This window comes from Eurypyga helias, unplaced genomic scaffold (genome assembly GCF_000690775.1).
Source record: "Eurypyga helias isolate BGI_N326 unplaced genomic scaffold, ASM69077v1 scaffold3816, whole genome shotgun sequence".
NCBI lineage: Eukaryota > Metazoa > Chordata > Aves > Eurypygiformes > Eurypygidae > Eurypyga > Eurypyga helias.
The window spans coordinates 18,561-44,726 of NW_010257061.1; the positions used below are offsets into that span (position 1 = coordinate 18,561).

The following is a 26,166-nucleotide window of genomic DNA, read 5'->3' on the forward strand; positions in this document are numbered from 1 at the left end:
AGTAGAAGAGCTTCAGTGGCTTCTTGGTGAAAGCCTGTCTGAACTGTTAAAAGGAATATCTGTCCTTGCTGCTAAAATCTTAATATTTTATGCTTCTGGACAATTCTGGCACGGGGAACAAAATGTACTTTTTGGGTTTTAACACTCAAATGCACAACTAAAGTTTAAGAAATGTATTTTCATCAATAACTGTCTGCACAAAAGCTGCATACTTCAATTGCTATTTCTTGACGGGGGAGAAATGCATGGAGACCCTAAATCTGCAGTTCTGTTGTGATCTCGGCAGGTTTTCCAACTGAATATTCTTCTCTCAAACTAGGATTTTTTGGATATGTGATAGTTAATATCATGCCCATGTTAAGTCAGGGACCCGCATTAACAAAATTTCCATTGCAGTAAGGTCCTTTTTAAAATGTTTCACGTTTATATGGTCTTAAACAGTTGGAGAGATGGATTGACTTACGTTAGTACAATCAAATTATTGTACTTGGCATGAGACCTGGACCCAGATATCAGTCTGTCTGATATCCTGAGAACTGGATGTCAGTTTGTCTGAGCTCTGTATTTTGATTGAATTATCAATTCAGGTTACAGTTTTAAACATGAGGGGTTTTGATACTTAATATCATATGCGATGAGGAACACTCTCTCCCTGAATTGACTTTTAGGAGTTTGTATATGCTGACCTTGTTTATGCTTGGAAAATTTTATCAAGAAACATAAAAAAAAAAAAAGATGCATAAATAAAGTGTAGCAAACAGCCTAATTAGCAATGTAGTAATAATGTTCCTAGTAGTGGTAAGAAAAGCATGGTATTAGCATCTTTTAAAAAGAGATGTAGTTTGCCTTAAATCAAGGGAATGGTAATTACCTGTCAAAGTTTCCTCATTAGTGAAATTATCTAAAAGAATAGAACTGTGTAACCGTGCTTGGAGGCATGACTAGTACCCTTGACAGTTGAAATCAGTGTTAGTGGTGTGGTAATGCTTCGTGTAGATGGTGACAAAGAGAATGTTCTCTCGAAGTATGTACTTGAATTTTAGCTTGGACTAATACCAGAAATTAGATATTCTGTTAGATTTCATAGATAATCATCAAATGTTTAGGATTGAGATGTCTGCAGTTTACAGTAACTATAGTGAACCTCAGCTGCCTGAAACAGAAGTTGTGATTCATTATTCTAAATCACTGTCAGTGATTCATTCTAAAGGAATGTGGTTTTGGCTATTTTATTGGTTTTTATTTTTCTGCTTTATGGAAAAAATAATTTGGGAAGCCTTAATAAAGCTATCTTTTTTTTTATATTGGTTTAACATATATTAGTATATCTCTTGCAATGTAGTGCTCTAATTTACTTTCTTTTTGCAGTTAATATCCAGGAAAGGCTTGAGTCGATCACTGTTTTCTGCTACTAAAAAATGGTTTAGCGGCAGCAAGGTTCCAGAGAAAAGCATCAATGAACTGAAGAATACTTCTGGTTTGCTGTAAGTAGCTTCAGTCCTTACCTTTAGATCTAAAGATACCCTTTAGATGTACCCTTTTTGTTTGGGGGGGGAGGGGTGGGGGGAAGGGGCCGAGAGGGCAGGGAAAGCCTGTGTTTATTTGATGTTTTGCAAAGTGATGTTCAATGCAAAGTTCAGCAATGTCATTGGAGAAATCATGAAAAGTACTGTACCAAAACTTGTACAGTAAAGGAGTAGCAGAACTTAAATAAAGGATAAAAGAAACTGTTTCCATCTTCCTGCTATGTTTACAGTGAAGCTTTCTAAGTTACAAAGAACATACATTTTTAAGAGTAATGGTAATAGAAAGAGGCTATGGTCTGCCATATGGTGGGGTTTTTTTTTAATTAGTACATGTTTTTCCTTATTTAAGCCAAGCCCCATGTATGGGTGGTTTTTGTTTATGTAACTGTGTAATTCAGTACTATTGATTATTAATTCTATTGCTTTTTGCAAGTGTGTAAGCTAAAATAAGGGGAATTTCATACTTCTTGCACCTGTATTTTACACTAAAATCAGGTTTTAAGTTTTACCAGAATATTCATTCTGTATGCTTTGTAATTTCCCTTTGTGAATGAGGATGTATGACGATGAAAAGCACTCTATTCAACTGTCTTATGCAGACTTCTGTGGTTCAGATAGTTCTTGGGCGTTACCTAGCCAAAGTTCCTTGGCACAAATTTAAATTCATATGTAGTGTGTCTTTGGATTCATAACAAAAATGTTATTGATTTCAGCTTTCGGTATTGAACTTGTAAGCGTGGTTTGCTTCCCAAAAAGTTTGACTAACAGGTGCCTGTAAAAATGTATTTGATCTTCACCGAAGTGGTTCATATGTATTTGCCTAACCAAATGTTAGACGGATGCATGCAGAGGAGTGGAACTTGTCCAGTGTTTTGGCATAAGGCACAGTTTTTAGTGGATTTTTTCTTTCAAGAGAAGTGGGGAGAGATAACTACAGCTAGGTGAACAGTCAAAGTCTTAATTTTTATCCTTTTCCTGCAGTTCTGTTTAGCTCTAACAGTTAATCTTGCTGTGCAGTTTCAGTGATAGCTGCATACTTTTTTCAGTATTTCTTGGCGAAGCGGAATGCTTGCTTTGAATGTTAGAACAGTGAATCTTGTTAATTGGGAAGTAGGGTGTGAAACCAAGTTGCATGGCAGGAAGGAAGCAGCTTCACTTCTCCACTGTTTTTTTTAGTAAGGCTGAAGCAATGCAGTTTCTATTCCTATTTTGTGAATAGAAATAAAGATGAGAGGGGAAGAATTTATGGAGCATGTCTTGCTCTATGCATTAAAATTATGACTTTGAATTTAAATGTTTGTATTTATAGGTATCCACCAGAAGCACCAGAGCTTCAAATCCGGAAAATGGCAGACTTGTGCTTTTTGGTGCAACACTATGAACTTGCGTATAGCTGTTACCATACAGCAAAGAAAGACTTCTTAAATGATCAGGCAATGCTTTATGCAGCTGGAGCACTGGTTGGTACTTCACATAATATAAACCTTCTTTGAACTTTTCCTAATCTCTTTTATTTTTCTGAAGGTAACAAAACGCAATCTCTTCCTTCCACCTCCAAATTTATTAAGGGTCTTGCCAATTTTGCTGCATATCTTTAGTAAATCCTAAAGTATTCTTGAATCTATTTGCTGCTGTTTTATCAAGGGAATAAATGTGTGAATAAAAATGGAAGAGTTATTTCTTAACATGAAATATGGAAAGGAGAATACCCAGAATAAAACCTCCAGGACAATGGGTCTTTAAACTTGTAGTCTGATAAATCATTTCATACCTAGTTTGGAGTTTATAGTATCTCTTTTAGACTTTGGCAAAATACTTATTGACTTCCTGGCAAATATTACATCACTATAAATATGGTATTGTACCTTTTTGGTTAAGACTCTTGAGGGAAGTAGTTTGAGTATGTCACTGCTAAATTTCACTGAAACACATAGTCATTCATCAATTTCTATTGAAAATGAAGATATGTGACTAACTTTCAATAAGATAAATGGGAACCATGGGAAAATAAGAACCTTGTTTTCATGTCTTTTAGAAGCTGTGTTTTGTAGGCTTTGGTTAACTTGATCAAATTTGAAACTTTTCTTCGTAGAGCTATAGAAGCATTCTTGTACACTGTCCCATCTTGATGTAAAACTTTAAATGCGTGTTTTTGCAGTAGACAGTTGCTTTGCGCTTGGATAATGTGTAAAGTTACCTTGATTTCGTAATGGTTTGTGGAGGTCTTAATTATGAATTTTTGCGATCTACAGGTCTTAGGATAGTAATTTTTTTTTTTTACAGTAAAGACTATCTTCACCCTGTAAGGAAAGAAGTAAAATTGCAGTGTGCATGTTTACTAGATTTTCATTGGAGGCTGAAAATGTAACTTATTTAAGTAAAACATGGAAAACAGTCCTCATCTTAAAATAGATGGTAGTGCTGCTTTATCAGAAAGTTTGTTCCTGCAGTAGGAAATTATCTCTTGGCCTTGTAAAGCAGTACCTAATCAATGCTTCTGCATAGTGTTGGGGGTACCATCAGCTGAAAACACTTCTTTGAGTATATATAACTCTTGGTGGTGCTGTCTGGTTAATTACAAGCAGAGCCGTAAATGGCTGTTGTACTAAACCTTTTACCAGTTACAGTGCATTGGGTACACTTTTATATGCCAGTAACTGATGAGATGAAGATCTTGAAGTAGTAGCTGTTAAATGTGTTCCTTGGCATTTGGCAATTTACAGTTTGGAAAAAAGCCTACAGTGACAGCACTGAATTTCTCTTGTAGGAAATGGCAGCAGTATCAGCTTTTCTTCAGCCTGGAGCTCCTAGACCATATCCTGCTCATTACATGGAAACAGCGATTCAGACCTATCGAGATATCTGCAAGTATGTTGTTTACTTTCATACTGATCTAATGAATGTTGAAAGACCTGGTGGTTTAACTTCCCCTGCACAGCGATAGAGCTAGGTGACTGAAGGATCACCAAATGATGGTAGCCTTTTGAAAAGTAACATATGTTAGTTTATCTAGGATAACGTGGAAAGGGATCTGTGCCATTCTTAAGAGTGCTTATTAAACTTGTGTACTGGATTTACCTGGTAAGATTTTGCTAATGTAATGGCTGTAGGGATGGCTTCTGTGAGAAGACAGCAGGAGCTGCCCCCCTGTCAGGCAGGGCCAGTTTTTACTCGGCTTCAAAATGGACCTGCTGCTACCCAAAGCTGAGCCTGTCAGCAATGCTTCTGTGATAACATACTTAAAGGGTAAAAAAAAAAAATCACTGTACAGCAGCTTTGAGAGAAATTGTCTGCCCTGCAGACACCAAGGTCAGTGGGGAAGGAGGGGGATGAAGTGCTTCCCTTCAGCCTGTGAAGGATATTGGCGAAGTGGGCTGACCCTGTGCAGCCCATGGAGGACCACAGTGGAGGAGTGATCCACACTGCAGGCTGTGGAGAGCCTATGCCAGAGCAGGTTCCTGGCAGGAGCTGTAACCTGTGGGGAACCCACACTGGAACACTCTGTTCCTGAAGGACTGTACCCTGTGGAAGGAACCAAGCTGGAGCAATTATTGAAGAACTGTATCTGTGGGAGAGACCCATGCTGGAGCAGGGGAAGAGGGTGAGGAGGAAGGAGCAGCAGAGCTGAAACATTATGAACTGACTGCAACTCCTTTTCCCTGTTCCCCTGCCCCTCTTGGAGGGAGGAGGAGGTAGAAGAGTTGGGAGTGAAGTTGAGTCTGAGAAGAAAGATTTGTGGGAAGGTGTCTTAGTTTTGCTTTTATTTATCACTATCCTATTCTTAATTGGCAATAAACTAATCTTCCCCAAACCAAATCTGTCTTGCCTGTGAGTGATCTCCCTGTCCTTATCTCAGCACATGAGTTTTTTAATCTAATTTTGTCCCTGTCTTGCTGAGAAGGGGGTGTGATAGAGCAGTTTGATGGGCACCTGGTACCCACCAGGGTCAATCCAGCACAACTTGTTTCTGGCTGTTGGAGGTCTTGTTTATCCAGTCATTTAGTTGGTATTTTTATAAATACTGTACTCAAAACAAAAAAAGAGCAGCTCTAGCTTTCACTTTTGAAAAGCTGCTGTTACAGTATGGGAAGGCCCTTCATGTGTCAGTCTGGATGTGGTTGGTTGCAGGGGATGAACTTTCATATATTTTACGTTAAGGGTAAACAACATCAGTCTGATGGGATATGGAGGAAGTGTGTCAGATTCAAGGTGAGAAGTTTTTTCATGGTTAATTTTGATAAATATTTACTAATACATTTATATTTTTGCTTTAGGAACATGGTTCTGGCTGAACGCTGTGTGCTGCTTAGTGCTGAAATCTTGAAAAGTCAAAGCAAATATTCAGAGGCAGCTGCTCTTCTGATTCGTTTAACCAGTGAGGTAAAACTCTCAGTAGCTTTTTCCACTCTTGCCTTCCTCTCATTTGTTTACTTACCCAAGCTCTTCTAGGTTACATTCTAGTTCTGGTCATATGTTATTTTCTAGCAAGTGAGCCAGTATAAAGCATGAAGAAAACTGTTTATACTGTAAGTGAAGAAACCAGTACTGTTGGTTTTATTTCTAGTCAAGTGACTTGCTTGACTTCTTTTAAATGTGCTAAATGTGCATTTGTTATCTTTGGCTTTATAACTAATTTTCTTCGTCTGCTTAGCTCTAGTATGGCATACTTTCAGATTAGGAACTCACGGGTTGAAAGTATTAGCATCCATTATGGCTCTGGCAAGCCACACTGTCCCACATATAATCAGAAGTTCTCTGTAGTTTAAGAAATGAAGGCATTACTGCAGCTCAGCTGTTATGAATTATAGAATCTTACTGTGAAAGTGAAAGCTAGTCTGAACACTTCTATAATATTAATTGGTGGAAATCTAGCATGGAATTAGCTTTTGACAGCCCAGGAAGGATCTTTCTTGAAAAGGAGTTAAACAAATGCAATACTAGTAATAGTATAGCATCTCTGTGTACCTTGAGAGGTAGTGCCTAGCTACCAGTTCTGGCTTTGTGGCCAGCTGCACCTAATGTGATGCTTCTGAGACATTTCTGGGACACATTAGGCATGTAATAAAATAGATTAGTTCTGTAAGTTTCTTTCTCAAGTGTCTTCGTAGCTTCATTCTTGCCCTTGCAACTGAAGCTTGCTACCAAAACTTATGTGAGCAGTTGAGATTATGTAAGCAAGGAATTTAAGTACTCTTGGCTCTGCACAATCTTTTTGTGACTTTAAAATTATAAGTAGTAGGCTTGTGGTGCCTTTTGGCAGTTGTGAGGAAAATCTTTTTGTAGGATACTATATAGGGGTCTTGGAGTATATTTGTGCTCCAGACACACACTGGGACATCACAGATATTGTGGAGTTCAGTTGCAGTAAAATAAGATAGATTCTGTTGTGATTGGTTAAAGTGATATAGCTGTGTCTTGGCATGAGAAGAGCAGGGGGTAATATTAAGAAGTTCTATGATTATTAAGAAATCATCCTGATTCTTGCAAAACAAATTAAGTGTGCTACTACTGCTCCCCCTGTTTTTCCTTCATCCTGTTACAGCTCTCATTTTTTGTTTCTAGCCTTAATATCTGCAGGGGGAGGGAGGGGGAAAGGTAGAAAAGTGCTTCAGAGGTAATGGTAAGTGTCAGAAACCATAGCCTGAGCCTGAAAAAGCAGAAAATACTTTTGTTGCTGATACTGAAACAGGTTGATGTATAAATCTCTTGGCTGGAGAAAAATACCGGTATGTTTGGTATTGAACACTATGCATACAGCAAAATGAAAAGTACTTTTAGTCTTTTATATGCACACATATGAGGTTTATGTATAAAAATCTTCAACTTCACAACACTGTTTCAGCTTACTGACCCTGTTAGCTTTAAAACAAGGCCAGTGTTACTTCGTTCATATTCAGCTTTGAGGCTAATTCTCCTTTTTGTTTTTAAATAGGATTCAGATCTACGCAGTGCACTTCTGTTGGAGCAGGCAGCCCATTGCTTTATAAACATGAAAAGTCCCATGGTTAGAAAGTTTGCATTTCATATGATATTGGCTGGCCATAGGTTTAGTAAAGCAGGCCAGGTAAGTATCTTTCTGCATGGAAAATATGCATGGTATTTGATACTTCCTCTGAAAAACATGTTAAATGTGACATTAGTCTGGAAAAAGACAGTTGGCTTCTGACACTTTTGTATTAGGAGCATTCAGCTCTCATTCTGAAAATGTCTTCTGCATTAATCAGTATGGTTTTACTTCTGTGTTTGAAGTAATGCTGAAGATCACTGACTTGAAACTTAAGTGATGTATGCTTTAATTTCTGGGTCTTTAATTTTATACACAGTGACATAAGAGTAACTTTTATTTGGGTAAAGGAGTATTTTTACTTGAGATAAGTGAGTTGCATGAGTTAGGGATTTATTATGCTCTTAATTTATTAGAATACTAGCAAAATATAGGTATGTTTTTCTTGTGGTGCCCTAACTACATGCTTTTTTGTGGAGGTGCAAGTGTATGAGCAGTTATTACAAGACAAACTAAAGCATCTCTTTATGGCTGCTTAGCCTTAAGTAGCAATTAAACCAGTACAAATCAGATTGCTTTTACTTCCATTCATGTTCCTGTGCAGGCAGCTCTAATTGTGGTAAATAAACTCAAAGTTTGGAGATCACTTGTGTGCTTTATTTCTGCCTCGGCTGTGGGATAGACCCTAAAGACAGCTTGTGCTTGATTCCTGCGGAGGTTAGCCATTGGAGTTCAGTTATGGAGCTGTCCCAGAAGACAGTTAACTTCAGTTCACAGATGCGCTGCAAACCTGTGATAGAAATAAATTTGTATTGCAAATCAGTAATACAAGAGAACCCAGGCATCAGAATTCTGTTTGAAACAAAGACCTGTGGTCTTGGGGTGGGTGTTCTTCCACAACCAAAGGAACTATTGTTGTGTTCCTGGCTTCTGTATTTAAAATCACAGATCTGAAGAACAGTAGTAGAATTCCCCCACTCCCCACACCCCTGGTGTTTTTTTTTTTCCATGCCGTAGTTGCCCTGCCTGTTGCTATGACAATACACTATGGGCAGGGAGCTGTTGATCAGTGTGTTGTATTTATTCTTTTATATCTCACTCCTTTACCTGGAAAAATAAATTGTAAAGCTTTGACTTTGTCTTTGTGTAACAGCTCTCTCGTTTGTGTCTAATTCTTGTAGGTAGTCTGGTTTCTAAGGATTGCTTTTGCAGTGTTACAGTAAATGTAGGTTGTTTTTTTTTTTTTTCTCTGTATACTTAGAGGCACCAAATATTAAATGCTACTGAAGAGAAGTCATCCAGGCTGCTCAGCTGCTTATTTTAAAGTGTCACTAGTATGTACTGATGATAAGGATTTACTGTTTGTACTCTGCTGTCATCACCATACCAATTCGAACATCTAGATTTTCCCATTACTGCTGTAAATGAGGGAATGCTGTTCCCTTTTTTAGAAGCTGAGACTTGCCTGTACACTGAATGCCTGTGCAGATGTTGAGTACCTAGACTTGGGATTGAATGCCCAGGTCTTGATGTATGTACAGGAAAGGAACTGTGCAGCTGATTGGGAGCACAGCATCTGTCTCCTGATGGCTGATGTGACTGGTAACTGTCTTGTATGTACTGTAGGGCTGTGTTTGGTTGGTTTCCTTGGCATGGATTTTGTTCTAAGTGTGTCTATGGAACAAAAATTGGCTGGACAAATGAAGTTCATTTACGGAAGTGAAATGAAATGGGTTATATCTAGATTATGTCCTGAGGCTTGGCAGTAGGGCTCTGTAGACTTTAGCAATCAGTCCTAAAATGATGTGGCACACTAGTTTAAAAGTAGTTTCATCTTCTTTGTTCTGCAAACGTTACGCTTAGCATGGTGAGGTTGGTGGTAAAAACTTTGGAAACTTTTCTGATTTACTGCTCAATCTTCCTAATGTTACAATTACAAGGAGTGGTTAATAGGATTACTTGAGAAATAATCTTGTTTGTTTTGTTTTTTTTCTTACAGAAAAAACATGCCTTACGTTGTTACTGTCAAGCCATGCAGGTTTACAAAGGGAAGGGCTGGTCTCTTGCAGAAGACCACATTAACTTCACTATTGGTCGCCAATCCTTTACGCTTCGTCAGCTTGACAATGCTGTGTCTGCCTTCAGGCATATTTTGATCAATGATAGTAAACAACCTCCAGCTCAGCAAGGAGCTTTTTTAAGAGAATATCTTTATGTTTATAAGGTAAATGACTTTCCGTTATATTTATTCTTGAGTAATCTTTAACTTTATTACCAGTAATTTTCTATGAAGTCATTAAATGATTTTCTGTCATACCTGCTTTGATCCAGGGTGGTTTTTTAATCTAGCTGATGTGTTCACTTTTTTACTTTAGGCTTCAAAAAAACCCAAATGTGCTGCATCTCAAATATGTATTAAGTGTACTTCCACTGATGGGTATTAGTGTGACTTTATTTTATTACAGTAAAATGAACTCTTCCTTTTGAGGCTCATGGCTGAATCACAGCTTGTGGTAGTTCCATTTCTTTTAGAGTAAGTTGATTGTTTTGATTTGGTCAAATTATAATGATATTTGAGGCTTTTGATAATAAATCTTTAATAAAGACTAGGTAGCTCTGTCAACTTTGCTGCTACTATAAAGTACTCCCCATCCATTTTGTGGTGACTTTTATTCTTTTATATAAGTGTTTGTAGGTGACTCATAGAGTTGCCTCTAAGTTCATGAGTGATTCTGGATTGTAATATATCATGTACAATATGGGGTGTTTAGTGCTGATATCACCACACAACTTGCAGCCGTGTAGTTACTTACTGTCTTTTAAAACCTGTAAACAGAATTTCCATGGTGCTTGCTAAGTTACGGTATACCTTACTTGAGACTGGTATTTGAGTCTACAGCTCAGCTGAGGTGAGCCTTGTGTAAGGTGATAGTGTAATGAATGTAGTTTAGCAAATTCCTGGGTTTGACAGTCAAGATTTCATCAAATAAAGCTTGTAACAGCCATGCAGCCACAATTGTGATTAGAGTCCTGGATTAAAATAAATAATTCCTCTTTTTTTTCCCATAAAGATTTTGTAAACTTACAAACTCTTATTGAAGAAAAAAAAATGCTACTTCAGATTGTCAAAGCAGAAGAAACTATCAAAACAGTTAATTGAAAAAGGTTATTCCATCTTAAAAATACTACCTGTTCAAACACTGAGTGCTTATTATTTGGCTTTCTTATCAATGGTAGTGTACAGCATGGACGTCACGTATTTGCATAATGGCATGACATTCTGTTTTCCTCCTTTGCTCCAGAATGTAACTCAGCTGTCACCTGATGGTCCCTTGCCCCAGCTTCCTTTACCGTATATTAACAGCTCAGCAACCCGTGTTTTCTTTGGGCATGATCGAAGACCAGCAGAAGGTTAGAAAACTTCATGTAAACAGATTAAGTCCTGTATTCATGGAGCCTAAATATATGCAAGAGTTGGCATCATTAAAAAAAAAAATCTATCATTAGGTACAACTAATGTGACATGGTAACTTCTTAAATTGGATTTAAAAAAAAAAAAGCTTAAGCTTAGTATCCACTTGCTGGATGTTTTCTGATTTGCTGTGTAACTAGGAAATCAGCATATTGCTGACTGTGCTGACTACCACTGTTTTTCACAGCTGGAAAGCTTCAATGCAAGTCTGTAATAAACCTCATGAAAGGGATTATTAATGTTTTAGAAAATGCTGGACGGTAGTGCCAGTGCTAGAAATTAGCTTTGCAGTTAACTTTCTTCTGAATGAAATGTTTGAAACACTGTGATTCCTGAATGTGAAGTAAGCTGAGTGGAAATTCTGGTATAAACAAGAAATCAGCTACATTATGGGGCTGTAATCTGTCATAAAGTAAAAATAATCAGTAGGCTGAGTATACCATGTAGCATGCTAAAAATCTTGGAATTCCACCATTTGCAAATAGAGGTATACTCAAATTATCCTCAGTATTGTCTTCCAAGTGTGTATTCCACACATTCCATCTGCCCATTCTGTGGATGCCCCATCCCTGGAAGCATTCAAGGCCAGGCTGGATGAGGCTTTGAGCAACCTGGTCTAGTGGAAGGTGTCCCTGCCCATGGCAGGGGGGTTGGAACTAGATGGTCTTTAAGGTCCCTTCCAACCCAAACCATTCTGTGATTCATTCTATTTCAAAATGTTTTCAATTCACTGGTGTAAGTCAATTGTAACATAAATGACAGTGGCTGGGAACCTAACCTATTTTAACAATACTTGCCAAATTGCCAGCGCGGCCCTTGTTGTAACTTCTGTGTGCCACTGTTCTCGTCTTCTAAGGTTGTCTTACTTGCACTAGGTGAAAAGCAGGCAGCTACCCATGTAAGTCTGGATCAGGAGTATGACTCGGAATCATCACAACAGTGGAAGGAACTTGAGGAACAGGTTGTTTCTGCAATAAATAAAGGAATAATACCTTCAAGCTTTCAACCAACACAGTTTTGTTTAAATCGCTACTCAGATAACTCCAGATTTCCACTTGCTGTCATAGAAGGTAAAGTTAAGATTTATACACTTCAGAAATCAAGAGGGTTAGATACGTTTGTACAACATTTCCTGTGTTGTTTTAGATTTAAAGCAACGTTCTTGTGCCATTTGGTAGCATAGGAATGCTTTGAGGTGGGTAAACCTTCAGATTGCCCTGGGGATAGCCTGTTGTCATTATTTTCTTGCACTTTTTAATAGAACCAATAACTGTAGAAGTGTCCTTCCGAAACCCGCTGAAAGTTCCACTTCTTTTGACTGACCTTTCATTGCTGTGGAAGTTTCAACCTAAGGACTTCAATACAAAGCATGATGGAGAAACAAAAGAGCTGGTAAGGAGAGCTTCATCCTTTTTCAACCAAAACCAAACGGCTACAGTTGCAGAGTATATATTGACGTAAATCTTAACTTCTGTGGTATGAGAACAGCTGGTTTAAGTGTAAATTTACAAAAAGCAAAAAAAAGTAGCTGCTGAATGTCTTTATGCATTGTTTAGATTTTCTTAGATCCAGGTGGCACAAAGCAGCCAAGTTAAACGTGCTGTAATGAGTGTTGTAAGTCTTAATGCAAAACAAAATATTCTAGCATTTTGTTGTGTATGTAGTGCATCTATTTTGAGTCGCACTGGCCTTGGCCAGCAGCAGTGACTTGCAGTGTCAATAGTTACATTATCAAATACCTTTTTCTTACTCAAGCTACTGTATATAGGGATATGTGTGTTCTGAAAAAACTGCTGGCATGACATAGGAACATCATAGTATATTAATTAATTGTATTAGAAGTAAATGTTTGGAATATTTTAGGTGAACTGTTTACTACTATTAAATTAAACACTTTAACACTGCCAAAATTTTGCTCTCAAGGACTGTTCTCACATTCATGTTTTTAAGGTTTTAATATGTTCTAATACTGAATATTACAATAAATTCCTTAATTATTTGGTTTTCTGTCCAAAAACATTTGGAACATAGTGATTCCTAAAGGTGTTCTAAGTGTTTGCCAGAGTTACAAACATGATTTCACATAAAGAAGTCTCAAGGATTACTCTATGCTTTCCCGTCTGGTCTGGTCTGAACTGCTGTTTTAATGATATGATAAATACTTCTGTGAGTATCAGTGAAATTGATTAGGAATGGTTCCAATTTATAGTGATAAATATTCCATTTCTCTCCTAAGTCAATGTTTACTGAGCTCTCTGGCTGCTGCTTTAATTCAGAAAGCCTGAGAAGCTGTGTGTACAGACCTGTTAGTTCTAACCGCCTGCAATTTGAAATTTGTGTGCTTTTTCTCTTTGGACACTTTAGGAAAGGTGTGGGAAGTAATATTTATGGCACTTCTTGTGCCTAGGAGTAATAGTGTCTGAAAAGCTGTTTCTTCCTTTCAGGGAATGTGTGGTGATGATATGATAGGAACTGAAGCAATAGCAGAATTTTTAATTAATAGTGAGGAGACAAAAGTGGTAAGTACTATACTTTGTTTTAAAAACAGTCTTTTCAGGGTTGAACTGTCAGTTGGAGTTCGGACTTGCTATGTTCTGAGCTTAATGCTCAACTTAGAGACGGCATTGCTGATCTATGAGGGACTGGAACTTCTGAATCTCATCAGTGTGTATATCTGAAAGGAGGATGAGGCAGAACAAGAGGCAGTGAGCACAGCCTGAAACACAGGAGGCTCCATCTGAACAGGGATGGTGATTGAACACTGGGCACAGGCTGCCCAGAGAGATTGTGGAGTCTCCATCCTGGAGATATTTAAAAACCATTTGGACATGGTGCTGGGCAGCTGGCTCTAGGTGTCCCTACTTGAGCAGGTGCTTGGACAAGATGACCTTCAGAGGTCATTTTCAACTTCAACTGTTCTGTGATTCTACCTCTGCTCAAGGTAATTTTTATTACAATTTAGGATTCTTTCCCAATGTAATGAGCATCCCAGCTGTGCACTGATTTGGTAAATTTTGTGCATATGATATTTTGTATTGGGTAAATGACCTTTAGTTATTGTATGCGATTACATCTGACACAACTATAAAGTGAATGTAGCTGTGAGTGTCTCTAACAGTTGGACGTTTAAATGTAATACCTTTTTCTAGTAGCAACAACAACAAAAATTTAACATATCTCCACAGGCAAGACTAAAGCTCTTTCCCCATCAAACAGGGGAGCTACATATTCTGGGAGTCGTTTATAATCTTGGCACTGTTCAGGGTGCTGTGACATTAGATGGGATAGATCCTTCTATTGGATTACAGACGGGTAAGTGTATTATTCCCTTAAGTTGTGTGTCTCTGGAAGGGGGAGACATGGCTTCTGCAGACTAGAACTAAATTCTGGTTTTTAATGTTTGACTAGCATGATGCAAGGCCTTCCTTCAGGTGAGGATGTAGAAACAAGGGAGATAACTGGAACAAGGAAAGAATTAATTGGTACATGTAGGAATCATATGAGAAAGGAAGTAACCCCTGCCAAACCCACGCTTATGTTACTTTTGAATCTGTGGAAATTCTGAAACCAGTAAAAATCTAAATATTCCACATGCAATGTTGAATCTATAACAATGTTCATTGATGCTTTTGGCATTCATTTTATTTCTGGGTCTTTGCACTTTTTTGGCTTTCAACTTTAGTCTAAATGTTGCTTTGAAGTTCTTATCAGCCAAATTTAAGTTTGGAAATCTATGCTAATATTTTTTTTTTAGTATCTGGATTCTAATTTGGTTCTCTTTCCTTCATACAAACACATAAATGTCTTATGGCATGTTACTTGATCTGTTTTGTTTAATCATTCATCTGAAACTGTCTATCACAGGCAAAAGTTAGTCATTGGAGGAAATAGGTATTAAAACACATGTTTTAATGGTCTGTCTTTGAAGGAAATAATATTTTGGGTGACTTGTTTTTCTTCTAGCTTGGAAAGGAAAATAAATACATCGCCTTCATGGTCTACATGCGTGCACACCTACACACCCCACACCTACACACACGCTTCCAAATTGTACTCAAACTACTGAAGCCAGAGTAAGTCCACAATGGTGGATAACTGTCTGAACTCACAGTAGCAATGCATTGTGTTTGACAGTCAACTTTGAATAGTTCTTTCAGGAGTCCTGCTTAAAAAATGAACACTGCATGTGCCCGATTAATGGAAAAATTAAGATTAGATTTGAGATTGGGTAGGGAGCTTTGGTTCATTTTTCAGAAAAAAGTTAGTAATTACTTCTAAAAAAACTAAAACAAACAAACAAAACCTCCAAAAATATTTAACTGTTTCAGGAAAATTTGTCTCCAATGGGTTATCTGTACGAGGACGACAAGATTTAGAAATCCAAGGGCCTCGACTTAATAACACAAAGGAAGAAAAAACATCTATTAAATATGGACCTGATCGACGTTTAGATCCCATTATTACAGAAGAAATGCCTTTGTTGGAGGTATGTGGGTACTTTCTAGTCGCAGTTTTGAGCAAATAGCTGAATTTGGAGCTTATGAATGTAATTTTAACAATGAAGTCTTAGACTTTGTTAATGCCTAAATCTTTCCAGTTAATTTCTGAGCTGTCAGTGATAAACTTGTGTGGGTTTTTTTCCAAGTGAAACGTGAAGTCTCCAAATTAATATCCTTCTGAAATAATTTATATTCCCTTTAGAATTTTAGTTGGCAATGGCTTTTGTAGCCATTACATTCAAGGTGAGGGGGAATAGACGAAGAAGCTTTTTTTTCTGTTTGCTTGCCATTCATCTAGAATAGTTCAAGTTGGTTAATTAAAACACAGTGGTTTACCTTAATGCAGTTATTTAAATGGTGTAACTGGTTAATGATGACACTATAGAATAGAACAGAATATTTCAGTTGGAAGAGACCTACAGCGGTCATATAGTTCAACTGCCTGACCACTTCAGGGCTGGCCAAAACTTAAAGCCTGTTATGAAGGGCATTGTCCAAATGCCCCTTAAACACTGACAGGCTTGAGGCATTGCCCGCCTGTCCAGGAAGCCTGTTCCAGTGTTTGACCACCCTCTTGGTAAAGAAATGCTTCCTAATGTCCAGTCTTAACCCTCCCCTGGCGCAGCTTTGAATCATTCCCATGTGTCCTGTCACTGAATCCTAGGGAAAAGAGATAAGCACCTCTCTCCCCACTTCCTCAGGAAGCTGTAGAGAGCATTATAGTTTTAAGTATGTCGGTTGTTGTTTTCATGCCCATTTGTGACTTGGGTCAATGTTCAGGTTTGTTTTCTCCCATTGTTTCCCATACAGGTGTTCTTTATAAATTTTCCTACAGGGCTTCTCTGTGGAGAAATCAGAAAAGCATATGTGGAATTTGTAAATGTAAGCAAGTGTCCTCTTACCGCACTGAAGGTTGTGTCCAAGCATCCAGAATTTTTTACTTTTGGTGGAAATACTGCTGTTCTAACGCCACTAAGTCCTTCAGCTTCTGAAAACTGTAGTGCTTACAAGACTGTTGTGACAGATCCTACCTCTGTGCGTACAGCACTGCTATCTTCAGCTTCTTCTGTAGACTTTGGGGTTGGAACAGGAGGTCAGCCTGAAGTAATACATGTCCCACTTCCTGATGCTGTTCTTCTTCCTGGGGCTTCAGTGCAGCTGCCAATGTGGTTACGGGGACCAGATGAAGAAGGTGTTCATGAAATCAACTTTTTGTTTTACTACGAAAGTATTAAAAGACACTCAAAAATGTGGTAAGTTTTTTAATCTACTTTTTTTCTGTCATACTTACTAGATACAATGTAAACATTGTGAGCATAAATGTAAATCGTACTCTATTTCTCTCAGTTACTGTGATGATGTAAAAGTGGCCTGTTGCCTGCTATTCTAAGCAATATTTTTTTCTATTATGATCTAATTTCCATATGAAATTATGTAGCCTACACTTCTTCCATCAAAGTGGCAATTATTAAAACAACTTAGTAGAAGGGGATTAATGGAATACTGTTAATACAAACTCTCTTCGTATTTAACTTTTCTGGAAGCACATCTTTTTGAGGCATAGGGGAAAATAATAAATTAATTTGTTTCTTCATGTTACACAAGAACCTTGTCTACTTTGAACAAGGTATCGTGTTCTTAGTTAAAATGCAGTTAGTAATTCTATTATGATGACAGTTATTCTCTTTGGAGAGGTTAAATACCAAGTTTGACTTGCATACTGTTCTAAGGTTCCTTTTTGGACCATCTTGAGACCATAAACAGTCAAGTTTGACACCACAAGTTAACAAATAGTGCTTTCTTTGAACTTTATTTGAAAGTTAGCAAGTTGACTTTTTATGTCACTTACTTCCAAATCCCACCCATCTTCCAGGCTAAGGAGGCTCGGGAGAAAACATTTTTTTGAGAAACCTGTTCTTAAAGATTCTGGGATGAATAGGCAGTTATTCAGAAAGCGAAGGAAACCTTGGTGTAGCAGTCTAGCAAATGGCTTAATTCAGAAATGGTTTGTCTCTTTACCCCTCTCTCTCACTGTTCTGCAAATACTGTTCTGACATTGCTACCTTAGAGCTGCTAGAGCTGAGAAGAAGTTGCAACAGGCTTTACTAGATTTAGTTTTTAGCCCCCTAAGAATACTTACCACAGACTTAATGTTACTGTTTAATTTTCTGGGAGACAAATTTATTGTGGAGCTGTGTGTGCTGGATTTGTTTGTCTCCAGAATATCTCTGCCCACCTCAAGAGGCAGTGCAGACTGGGAGGAGTGGATCTGTAATCGGAGCTGGGGACCTGGTGTTGTCTCTTAACCCCAGCCAGAAACTAAGCCCTACCCAGCTGCTTATTCACTCCCCCGATGGGATAGGGGAGAGAATCAGAAGAGTGAGAAAACTTACGTGTTGAAAAAAAAAACAGTTTAATAGGCAAAGCAAAAGCTGTGCACGCAAGCAAAGCAAAATGAAGAATTCATTCACTACTTCCCATCAGCAGGCAGGTGTTCAGCGAATTCCAGGAAAGCAGGGCTCCATCACATCTAACAGTTACTTGGGAAGACAAACTCCATCACTCAATGTTCCCTCCTTCCTTCTCCTTCTCCCAGTTCTATATGCTGAGTATGATGCTATATGTTATGGAATATCCCTTTGGTCAGTTGGGGTCAGCTGTCCCAGCTGTGTCCCCTCCCAGCTTCTTGTGCACCCACAGCCTGCTCGCTGGTGGGGTGAGAAGCAGAAACCTGCTCGCTGGTGGGGTGAGAAGCAGAAAAGGCCTTGACTCTATGTCAGGAACAGAAACATCTGTGTTATCAACACTGTTTCCAGCACAAATCCAGAACACTGCCCCATACTAGCTACTGTGAAGAAAATTAACTCTATCCCGGCCCAAACCAGCACACCTAATCTCTATACTGTATTGAGGTGATGGTTGGGAGCAGGGCCACTTAAGCCATTCAGTCCAAATGACTATTCGGGGAGCAGGGCCACTTCAGATGAATAGTCATTTGGACTGAATGGCTTGTGGCTGGAGCTTTTGTTTTCCAGGCTAGTTCTGAGAAATAAACCAAATTCATGGGCTGCGAGATTGTTCCATAATGTAAACCAAAGCAGAGTTTGAAGGTGGTGAAGAGAGTGGATCAGCAGTGTATTCTTGAAATCAAGCTGTGTCATGCAAATGCACCCTTTGTTTAGATTTGGCTTCTGAAATGCCAAAGTTAACTCTTCATTTACCTTTAAGCTAGCCTGCAGGAATAGGGGACTTGTTCCCCTACAATGTAGTTACTTGTGGTTGGGTTTTTTTTTTTTGAACAGGATGTTTTTGTTTCTGTGGTTTTTTTTTTTAAGAACATAACTTCTCTCCTCTGAGTTCATAGTATTCAGAAAGTGAGGTGTTTCAGAGATGGAAGATGGTTGTTTGGGGATTATATTTGTTCCCTACTGTATTGAAGCTTCCAGCAGAACTTAAGCAATGTGATCTTGTTTAACAATACTCTTAGTATACTGAGCATAGCTTTAAGTTTTCAAGGCATTATTTTGTTTGTGTCACTTGAAAGCTATGTAGATATCTGTGTATAAGTCTAAAGATGTACAGAATGGTTAACAGTTGTGCAGTTGATCATGTTGTTATGTGACAGAGTTTAGGAAACCCCTGATAATCTCTCCCAAATGATGTTTCAGCATACGTGGTAGGTAATGCATATCAAATTTTTACGTACCTCTAATGTTTCCAAGTGGAAGTTGCAATAACAAAAAGCTATGTGGGAAAAGCTCATGTTCTGATGATGTCCAAGAATGGTATTTTATTCATCATTAGAAAAAGAGGAAGACGAATTACGAAGGGCTTGCTGGCCTGGAGGTTGAGTGTGTCTAGAACAAGGCAGAGTAGTGCTGGTTCTAGAATTAAACTTTCAAGATTCTCAATTCAGGGGAATTTAATGAATGCAGTGATCTTCTGTGTAAATGTTTATGTGGGAGATGTGAATAACTAGCGTGCCTTTTTAGAGTTTGAGTAAATAAACCATATTTTGCAAAGCATGTGGTGGTGTTAAGTAGCTTAATGACACCCCTGTGCCTTTACACGCCTGTGTGCTTTTGCTGTGCCAGTTGTTTCATGTCAGAAATATTTGTTGTATTTTTCATATGAATCTTTCTCCAGTATTTCAAATCAGCAGAAGACTGAATGTTTGAACAACAACTACGTGTGCACTCTGCTTGTTAAAAAATAATGTGGTTTTGATAGATACTTTTCCTTTTAGCCTCCTCTTTGGTGGCTGAAAGGAAGAAATTGTCTAACGGCCTTAGTATTGTAGCAAACATAAAAGAAACTTTTTGATGACAGGTTCTGGACAGCAGTCCTGGTTGTTCAGAATGTCTTTTTTTCTTTCTGTTTTCTTCCCATTTCTTCCCAGTCATAGAGTATTAAGGCACACTGCAGTTATATGTACTAGCCGGTCTCTGCATATTCGAGCTACTGTCTGCAGAAGTAATGCACTCGAAGAGGAAGAAGGCAGAGGGGGCAATATGTTGGTGTTTGTGGATGTAGAAAATATCAATACTGTAAGTTCTTATTTTTAACCGTAATGTTCTAAAGCTCAGCAGATGTGTAAGGGTCACCAGTATACCAGCACTTAAATTGCTTTTTACAAGTGCTTTGCAAACACTAGATAAATCTTGCATATTTTATCATTTCAGTTACTGTTGGAAAGAGACTACTAACATTAAGTTGTATGTTGACTCTCTGGGAGTCTGTAACTATTTCTGTCCTAAGCAAATTCCAGGACTGTAGTTTGGGGTCTTCATTCTTTTAGGAAGACTTAGTCCAAACTCATGAATGTTGTTGAGGATCTCAACTTTCAACATAGTTCTGAATGAGACCACCTGTTCAGTGAAAACACTGACAGAATTAGTTGCATTGTGAAGTCAAAATTTAAGCTCCAACTTGAAGGAAGCTTCTGTGTGTACATTTATTACCAAACTCTAAGAGACACTTTTGCTTACCTAATGCAAACACAGATGTGTCTGTTGTGATCTGTTGACTTTAGCAAAGCAGATGAAAATCTTTCAGTTTTTCGTACAATGCTAATTTAAACTTACCCATTTTTTTGGTAAAGCTGCTCCCATTTTTTCAACCACAAAGCAAGGTAATTGAAACCTCTGTTTATAGAATTCCTAGACACTTAGCTGGTAGTGGAATCACTGAGCTGGTTTGTCATTTTGTTTTAAAGGTGTGTACATTGCTTTTTTTTTTCTTCAGCTACTAAAGTGAATTTTGTCTGCTCCTTCTTTGAGGAAGATGGAATGTTTTATAAAGTACTTACCAATTTAACACATAACATTGTGTGAGACTTAATTTTTCCACTACCACCTAAAAAAAATAAAGGAAACCTACCCCAAAAGCTATCTTTCATTGTGAATATATGTAAAAAAAAAAAAAGGCAAAGTCCTTGAATTCCTGAGATTTATGGCCTACCAATATTCCTAAAGTAGTCTTAGAAACTAAGTAGCCCTGCAGACAGTGTTCTGCATAGAAGTTAAAAGCCTAGGTTTTATTATAGTCCTCTTAATCTAAAATAATAGCTTGCGGGTACTTTTCTGGGGGATCTTTGTTTCCTCTTTGTGTGGCTTTGTTTACTGGAATTGGAAGTTGCTGTGAGCTGGGACTGGTGGTTTTTTCTTTTTGTTACAGTGGATCTTAATTCTCTTCTTGTCTCTCTGTAGTTCTATGTTATGGATGGTGTGAATAATGACTTCATTTAAGATTCTAACAGTGCCACCTTGCAATAAACACTCACTGTGCAATGTAGAACATCACAGTTGCAATTAGTCTTATTGACAAACTTTTGTTTTTTCCTTAGAGTGAGACTGGTGTTAAAGAATTTCATATAGTGCAAGTTTCAAGTAATAGCAAGCACTGGAAGCTTCAAAAATCTGTTAACATCTCTGAAGACAAAGGTGTGTATCTTTAAAGGATGGCAAGTCTAGCTTCTGCCTGACAAGAACAGTTAAAAGAATCCTAGTTTGGCTTTCAGAATAATGACTGTCTAAAAACTTTGTCCCTTTCAGATGTACTACAGCACTTTATTTTGTTTAGTGTTTCAAGAAAATTATATTGACAGATAACTTTCAGACATCATGACTTATAAAAATGCACTTAAATTATTTCTGTGGTGTACAGAAATCTGTGTCTGGGTTGGCTGATGACGAAGAAATACATTTGTGTCCCTTTACTTTTAGTTATTTATGTCAATGTTAAGTGTAGCTGTTTAACAGAATATTTGGCAAGTGCTCTATTCAGTTACTGGAAATACACCAGAACTGCTACTGCTGCATCCTGCCTTAGCTAATACAAGCGGCTAATTTTTGAAAAGGCTAACTGTCCCAGGCAACAAAAGTGCTGTTATTCTGTCTAAAAGTCAGCATACAAGTAAAGATAGCACATTTTATGTACTTAAAAATTAGTCTAGACGTGTATTCCTCTTGTATTAGTGTTGAAGGTGAACCAGTCGGATAAACTGAATCTTTTGTGTTCTGTTCTCTTCCTTCCTTCCTTCTCTATCTCCTTTGTGTATTATGGCTCACTTCTTGCTCTAGAAGTAGATGGAAGTGGTCAGCAGAAGATGCATTTTCTGTACTATCATACAGTCACAGAAAATCTGCTTGATCAGTTATGCCTCTCGATGAGTGATTAAAAATAGCTGCCTTTTTCTTTTCAGATACTAAGCTTGCTAGCAGAGAGAGAGCAAAGTTATGCTTTAAAGCAGTAAGATGCAAAAACCTAGAAGGTAAGTTCTCTCCTGAATGTGGTAACTCTTCAAAGAAAATACTGTTTGGATGCTGATGTTGTGACTTCTCATGATGCTGAAACAATGCCTTCTTTTTTTTATCCCTTAGAGAATTACACATTTGCAGACATTGTCTTTGGAAATGAACAGGTAGGTGAACTGGTGCAACTGCATATTTAGTCTTGTACAAGGTATCCCTGTCATGTGCAAGTATCCCAGTGAAAGCCTTTTTTAACACTGAAAAATAGAAACAGTGCTTTTGTATTTGGGAAGTTGTTTTGCAACTCAAAAACTATTGGTCTTTTGGGTCAGCATGCTCTTTTTTTTTTTTGTAAACCAGGAGACAGTAAGGTGGCATAGGCTAGCGGATAGTCTGGAATTTTAAGTTCAGCTGTGAAGCTGAGAACTACTTTGGGAATGCATTGCGATGTTAGCATTTCTGCTAACAATTTTTCTTCCTTTCCAACACTTCTGAGCAGTTGTTTTGAATCTTTCACAGTCTTCTAGTTTTCTAGTAGAGATCAGTGGGTGTCAGATTCTTGTTCTGTTGTGGTTTTTTTCTTAATTAGATATTTACTCAGATAAGTTAAAAATTCTATTTACAGCTTATTTTAAAAATAATCTGGAAACATCTAATGGATGTAGATACCAGAATTTCAAAACTACAAATGTGGGTTACAGTGAGTTCAAGGAGTCCATTTCTTTGATTGTTTTTGTTAAAGTTTAAGACTCTAGATTACCATGTTCTCTTTATCTTTTCAAGCATACTGGTATTGTCTGAAGAATCCTTTTAGCAAATGATCTTGGTACAGTGGGTGGTTATCCAAAACCTGAGGGAAGTAGGCCACTTGTATCAGATCAGAAATCTACATTAGTACTGGGGTTTAGTTAGCTGAGTGTTAGATTGCTTATTTTATGCTGAGTGTGTAGTTTCCCTATGTGTATCCAGCTTCTAAAAGCCAAAGATAAACCTACTCACTGCCATTTCATTTTATAGGCATGTAAATGGAAGTTAGGACTAAAAATCGGAGGTATATGATCCCTCTTCATATTTTTAAAGTTGGATGAGCTGCAGGAAGGGCCCTCCCTTCTAGACAGTTACTCCAAAAGCAGATTGTCCCCCTGGGTATGAGCATTCTGATAACACAACAGTTAGCAGCTCTGCAACAGTATATTCTGGAAAGGCTAACATTTTTGAAAGAGAGGGGTTAGGAAACTTAATGTTTCTTACTTATCCTGCTGTTTCCAAATATCATTGCTGTTGGTTTTAAAATGGCTGCTTCCCTATCAACCTTTTGGTGTTGGAAAAGCTCAGCTGACAAACAGCACAGCTCTTCTGGCTATGCCACTTATACATGGGGAGTATGTTGTGCAATCTGTCTTTGCTATTGCTAGCGATACTGTAGAATCACAGAAAGGTCCCTTCCAAACCAAACCGTAAAGACCATCTAGTTCCAACCCCCCTGCCATGGGCAGGGACACCTTCCACTAGACCAGGTTGCTCAAAGCAACAGAACTGTATGTTTCTGACTTTGATAAATAATTCTAGTTAACCTGAGGAGGAGATTAGTAAGCTATAATGACTTGCATGTGAGTTTGAGTTAGTTGGAGAGTTGAGCGCTCTCTGCTACAATTGATAGGTCACAGTAGGCTGTCTGGTGTTAATCAAACCCCTTATTTCCAAGTTTGCTTATTTGTAGTGTTAGGCCAATAATCTATAGCTCTGTTTCCTGACAGCTCATGAGGCAGAGCTGAGCTCTAGCAGGACGAGTGTGGAAACCAGGAGGTGTAGCATCCTCTAGGTTTGTAGAGGCAGGTGAAGCAAGATATAAGAAGTAAAGTACTACAGTGATGAGTGCTGTTACAGTAACTTGTGTCAGCTTGTCTCCCATTCTGAGAGCACTCTCTTGACCTTTTTTTTTATTGCAGATCATAAGTTCAGCCAGTCCATGTGCAGACTTTTTTTTTCAAAGCTTATCCTCTGAATTTAAAAGAACGCATGTGCAATCTCATCCTCATGCATCTCAAAGGGCTGTGAAACAATCGTTTGATGATACAGTCAGATTGATACAAAGATGCAGCGAAGTCGATTTGAACATTGTTGTACTGTGGAAGGTATGTATGGTTGTGGCCTTTGTGGGAATTTGGGCATGAAATACGACTGTTAAAACAATTTAATATGGCATCCTGAACTTTCAAGCATACTTGTATAAAGCTTATGGATGATTTTTTTTCTGAAAGTGGGCAAATAAAATAGTGTCAAGAAGCAAAGGTGGTCTTAATAGCTGTCACTGTTAGAAGTGTGCTCTAGGTGGTTTTACATTACTCAAGATGCACCCAGTTCTATAAAATCTTGAGAGAAAATTCTGAAATGTTAAACCAAGGGATTTGTTAATCTCTTTTGTTATTTTGTTAACCAGGAGTTAATGCTTGCTTTTATCACAGAACTGTAAGAGCAACCTAGTCCTCTTTGAAGAGGAGGATCTTGTTTACCAAAATGCAAATATTAACTAGTAGAAAATGGCAATCTGAACTTCAGCAGCTGTCTGTGCTTGCAAAATTAAAAGCATACACACAGAATAAATGTATGCTATGCTAGCTCTTCAGTACAACATCTTCCACTTAAGTCAGAGGGGAAGGTCACTAATTCTGTATTCCAAAGCTTATGATAGTTTCTGGTCTGCCAGTACCTTTGTATTATGTTCTGCAGGCGTATGTTGTGGAAGACAACAAGCAGCTTATTTTGGAGGGCCAGCATCACGTTGCTCTTAATACTGTTGGGAAGGAGGCTTTTTCATTTCCTCAGAAGCAGGTAATCTAATGTTAAGTTTTCCTTTACAATTGCTTCTTTCTCAAAATAGACTTGATGTGCTTTCTTGTGAATAAGTGGCATCGCTTTGGGTGCTTTTGTAGAATCTAACAGACGTGTTACTGCTAAATAATTCATACTTACTTCAACTTTGGTCATCTATATTGAAATATCTAGGCTCAGTTTAAAGATGAGAAAAGCAATATACATGTAAGTATACTGCTGTGCAGTTGTTGGAATAAACTCTTCTGTGGTATTTCAGAGTAGAATTAGGAGTTTGTTAATGGTATTAAGTGGAAGTTAGTTGTTTCATAACAAAGTAGTAAATTGGTAGAATTTTTTCTTACAAAATGAATTTTATAAATTCTGCTATGCACAACTTTTAAGTGAAAACCTTTAGTGTAAAATGTTAAAACAGCAGAAACACTGGAGTGGTTAAAAAGTCGTTGAAAACTACATTGGAATTGATCCAGTAATAGTGTATTACTTCACTGATGTTTTATAACCTGTTTGATTGTTCAAAGAAAATAACATCTGTAAGAAACTGGTGGATGTCTCCTACAACCATGGAAGCTAGAGATAAGTTTCTGTAAAAACATCTATGGTAGATACAGTGTATGTGTGTGAAGAAGACCTGCAAAATAAAAAAGAAACAAGTCTCTTAATTATTTAGTCTTCTGTTGAGCAGTACATTGCTGTTCCTTCCTGCCATTCTCATTGTTTTTACCAGTGTTGCCAACATCATGTACTGCTTCTAGTGAGCTTTTGCTCAAAAGGTGCAGCAAGTAGTACTAGGCATTAATTTTGTCAAGAAAACATTATAGGACAAATGTGTGTTTCTGTACATACCACGCTGTCATGTAGGTAGTGAATTAGTCTGAAGCTGTACATTTGGCCTTCGTTCATAAGCCTTTGAGTATTTTTATATCATTAGGGTGATTTTTCCATTTAGTTCTTTGTGCTATGAAATAGATGGGAATGGATAGAAAGGGGCATGTAGTTTGAGTTAAACTGGCTGGTGTTCATTGGTACTGAAAAACAGGAAAATTTAAGTTGTAACATCTGAAAATGATTGATTCCCCCC

The 26,166-nt window shown here is 37.8% G+C and overlaps 1 protein-coding gene across 1 annotated transcript in view; it reads left to right on the forward strand.

Moving 5' to 3' along the window:
* TRAPPC8 (trafficking protein particle complex 8) overlaps positions 1-25,085 on the forward strand; it is a gene marked incomplete at both ends in the record, with an annotated part of 37,503 nt that extends 12,418 nt beyond the window's left edge. The window contains 19 exons of the mRNA XM_010153864.1: positions 1,369-1,484; positions 2,836-2,986; positions 4,294-4,394; positions 5,801-5,906; positions 7,459-7,590; positions 9,530-9,754; positions 10,833-10,941; positions 11,878-12,072; positions 12,264-12,394; positions 13,447-13,521; positions 14,188-14,314; positions 15,331-15,488; positions 16,312-16,754; positions 19,901-20,048; positions 21,347-21,443; positions 22,205-22,273; positions 22,383-22,423; positions 24,203-24,388; positions 24,984-25,085. Coding sequence (XP_010152166.1) covers positions 1,369-1,484; positions 2,836-2,986; positions 4,294-4,394; positions 5,801-5,906; positions 7,459-7,590; positions 9,530-9,754; positions 10,833-10,941; positions 11,878-12,072; positions 12,264-12,394; positions 13,447-13,521; positions 14,188-14,314; positions 15,331-15,488; positions 16,312-16,754; positions 19,901-20,048; positions 21,347-21,443; positions 22,205-22,273; positions 22,383-22,423; positions 24,203-24,388; positions 24,984-25,085 — 2,712 coding nt within the window. The remainder of the gene's footprint in view (positions 1-1,368; positions 1,485-2,835; positions 2,987-4,293; positions 4,395-5,800; positions 5,907-7,458; positions 7,591-9,529; positions 9,755-10,832; positions 10,942-11,877; positions 12,073-12,263; positions 12,395-13,446; positions 13,522-14,187; positions 14,315-15,330; positions 15,489-16,311; positions 16,755-19,900; positions 20,049-21,346; positions 21,444-22,204; positions 22,274-22,382; positions 22,424-24,202; positions 24,389-24,983) is intronic.
* Between the last annotated feature and the right edge of the window lie 1,081 nt (positions 25,086-26,166).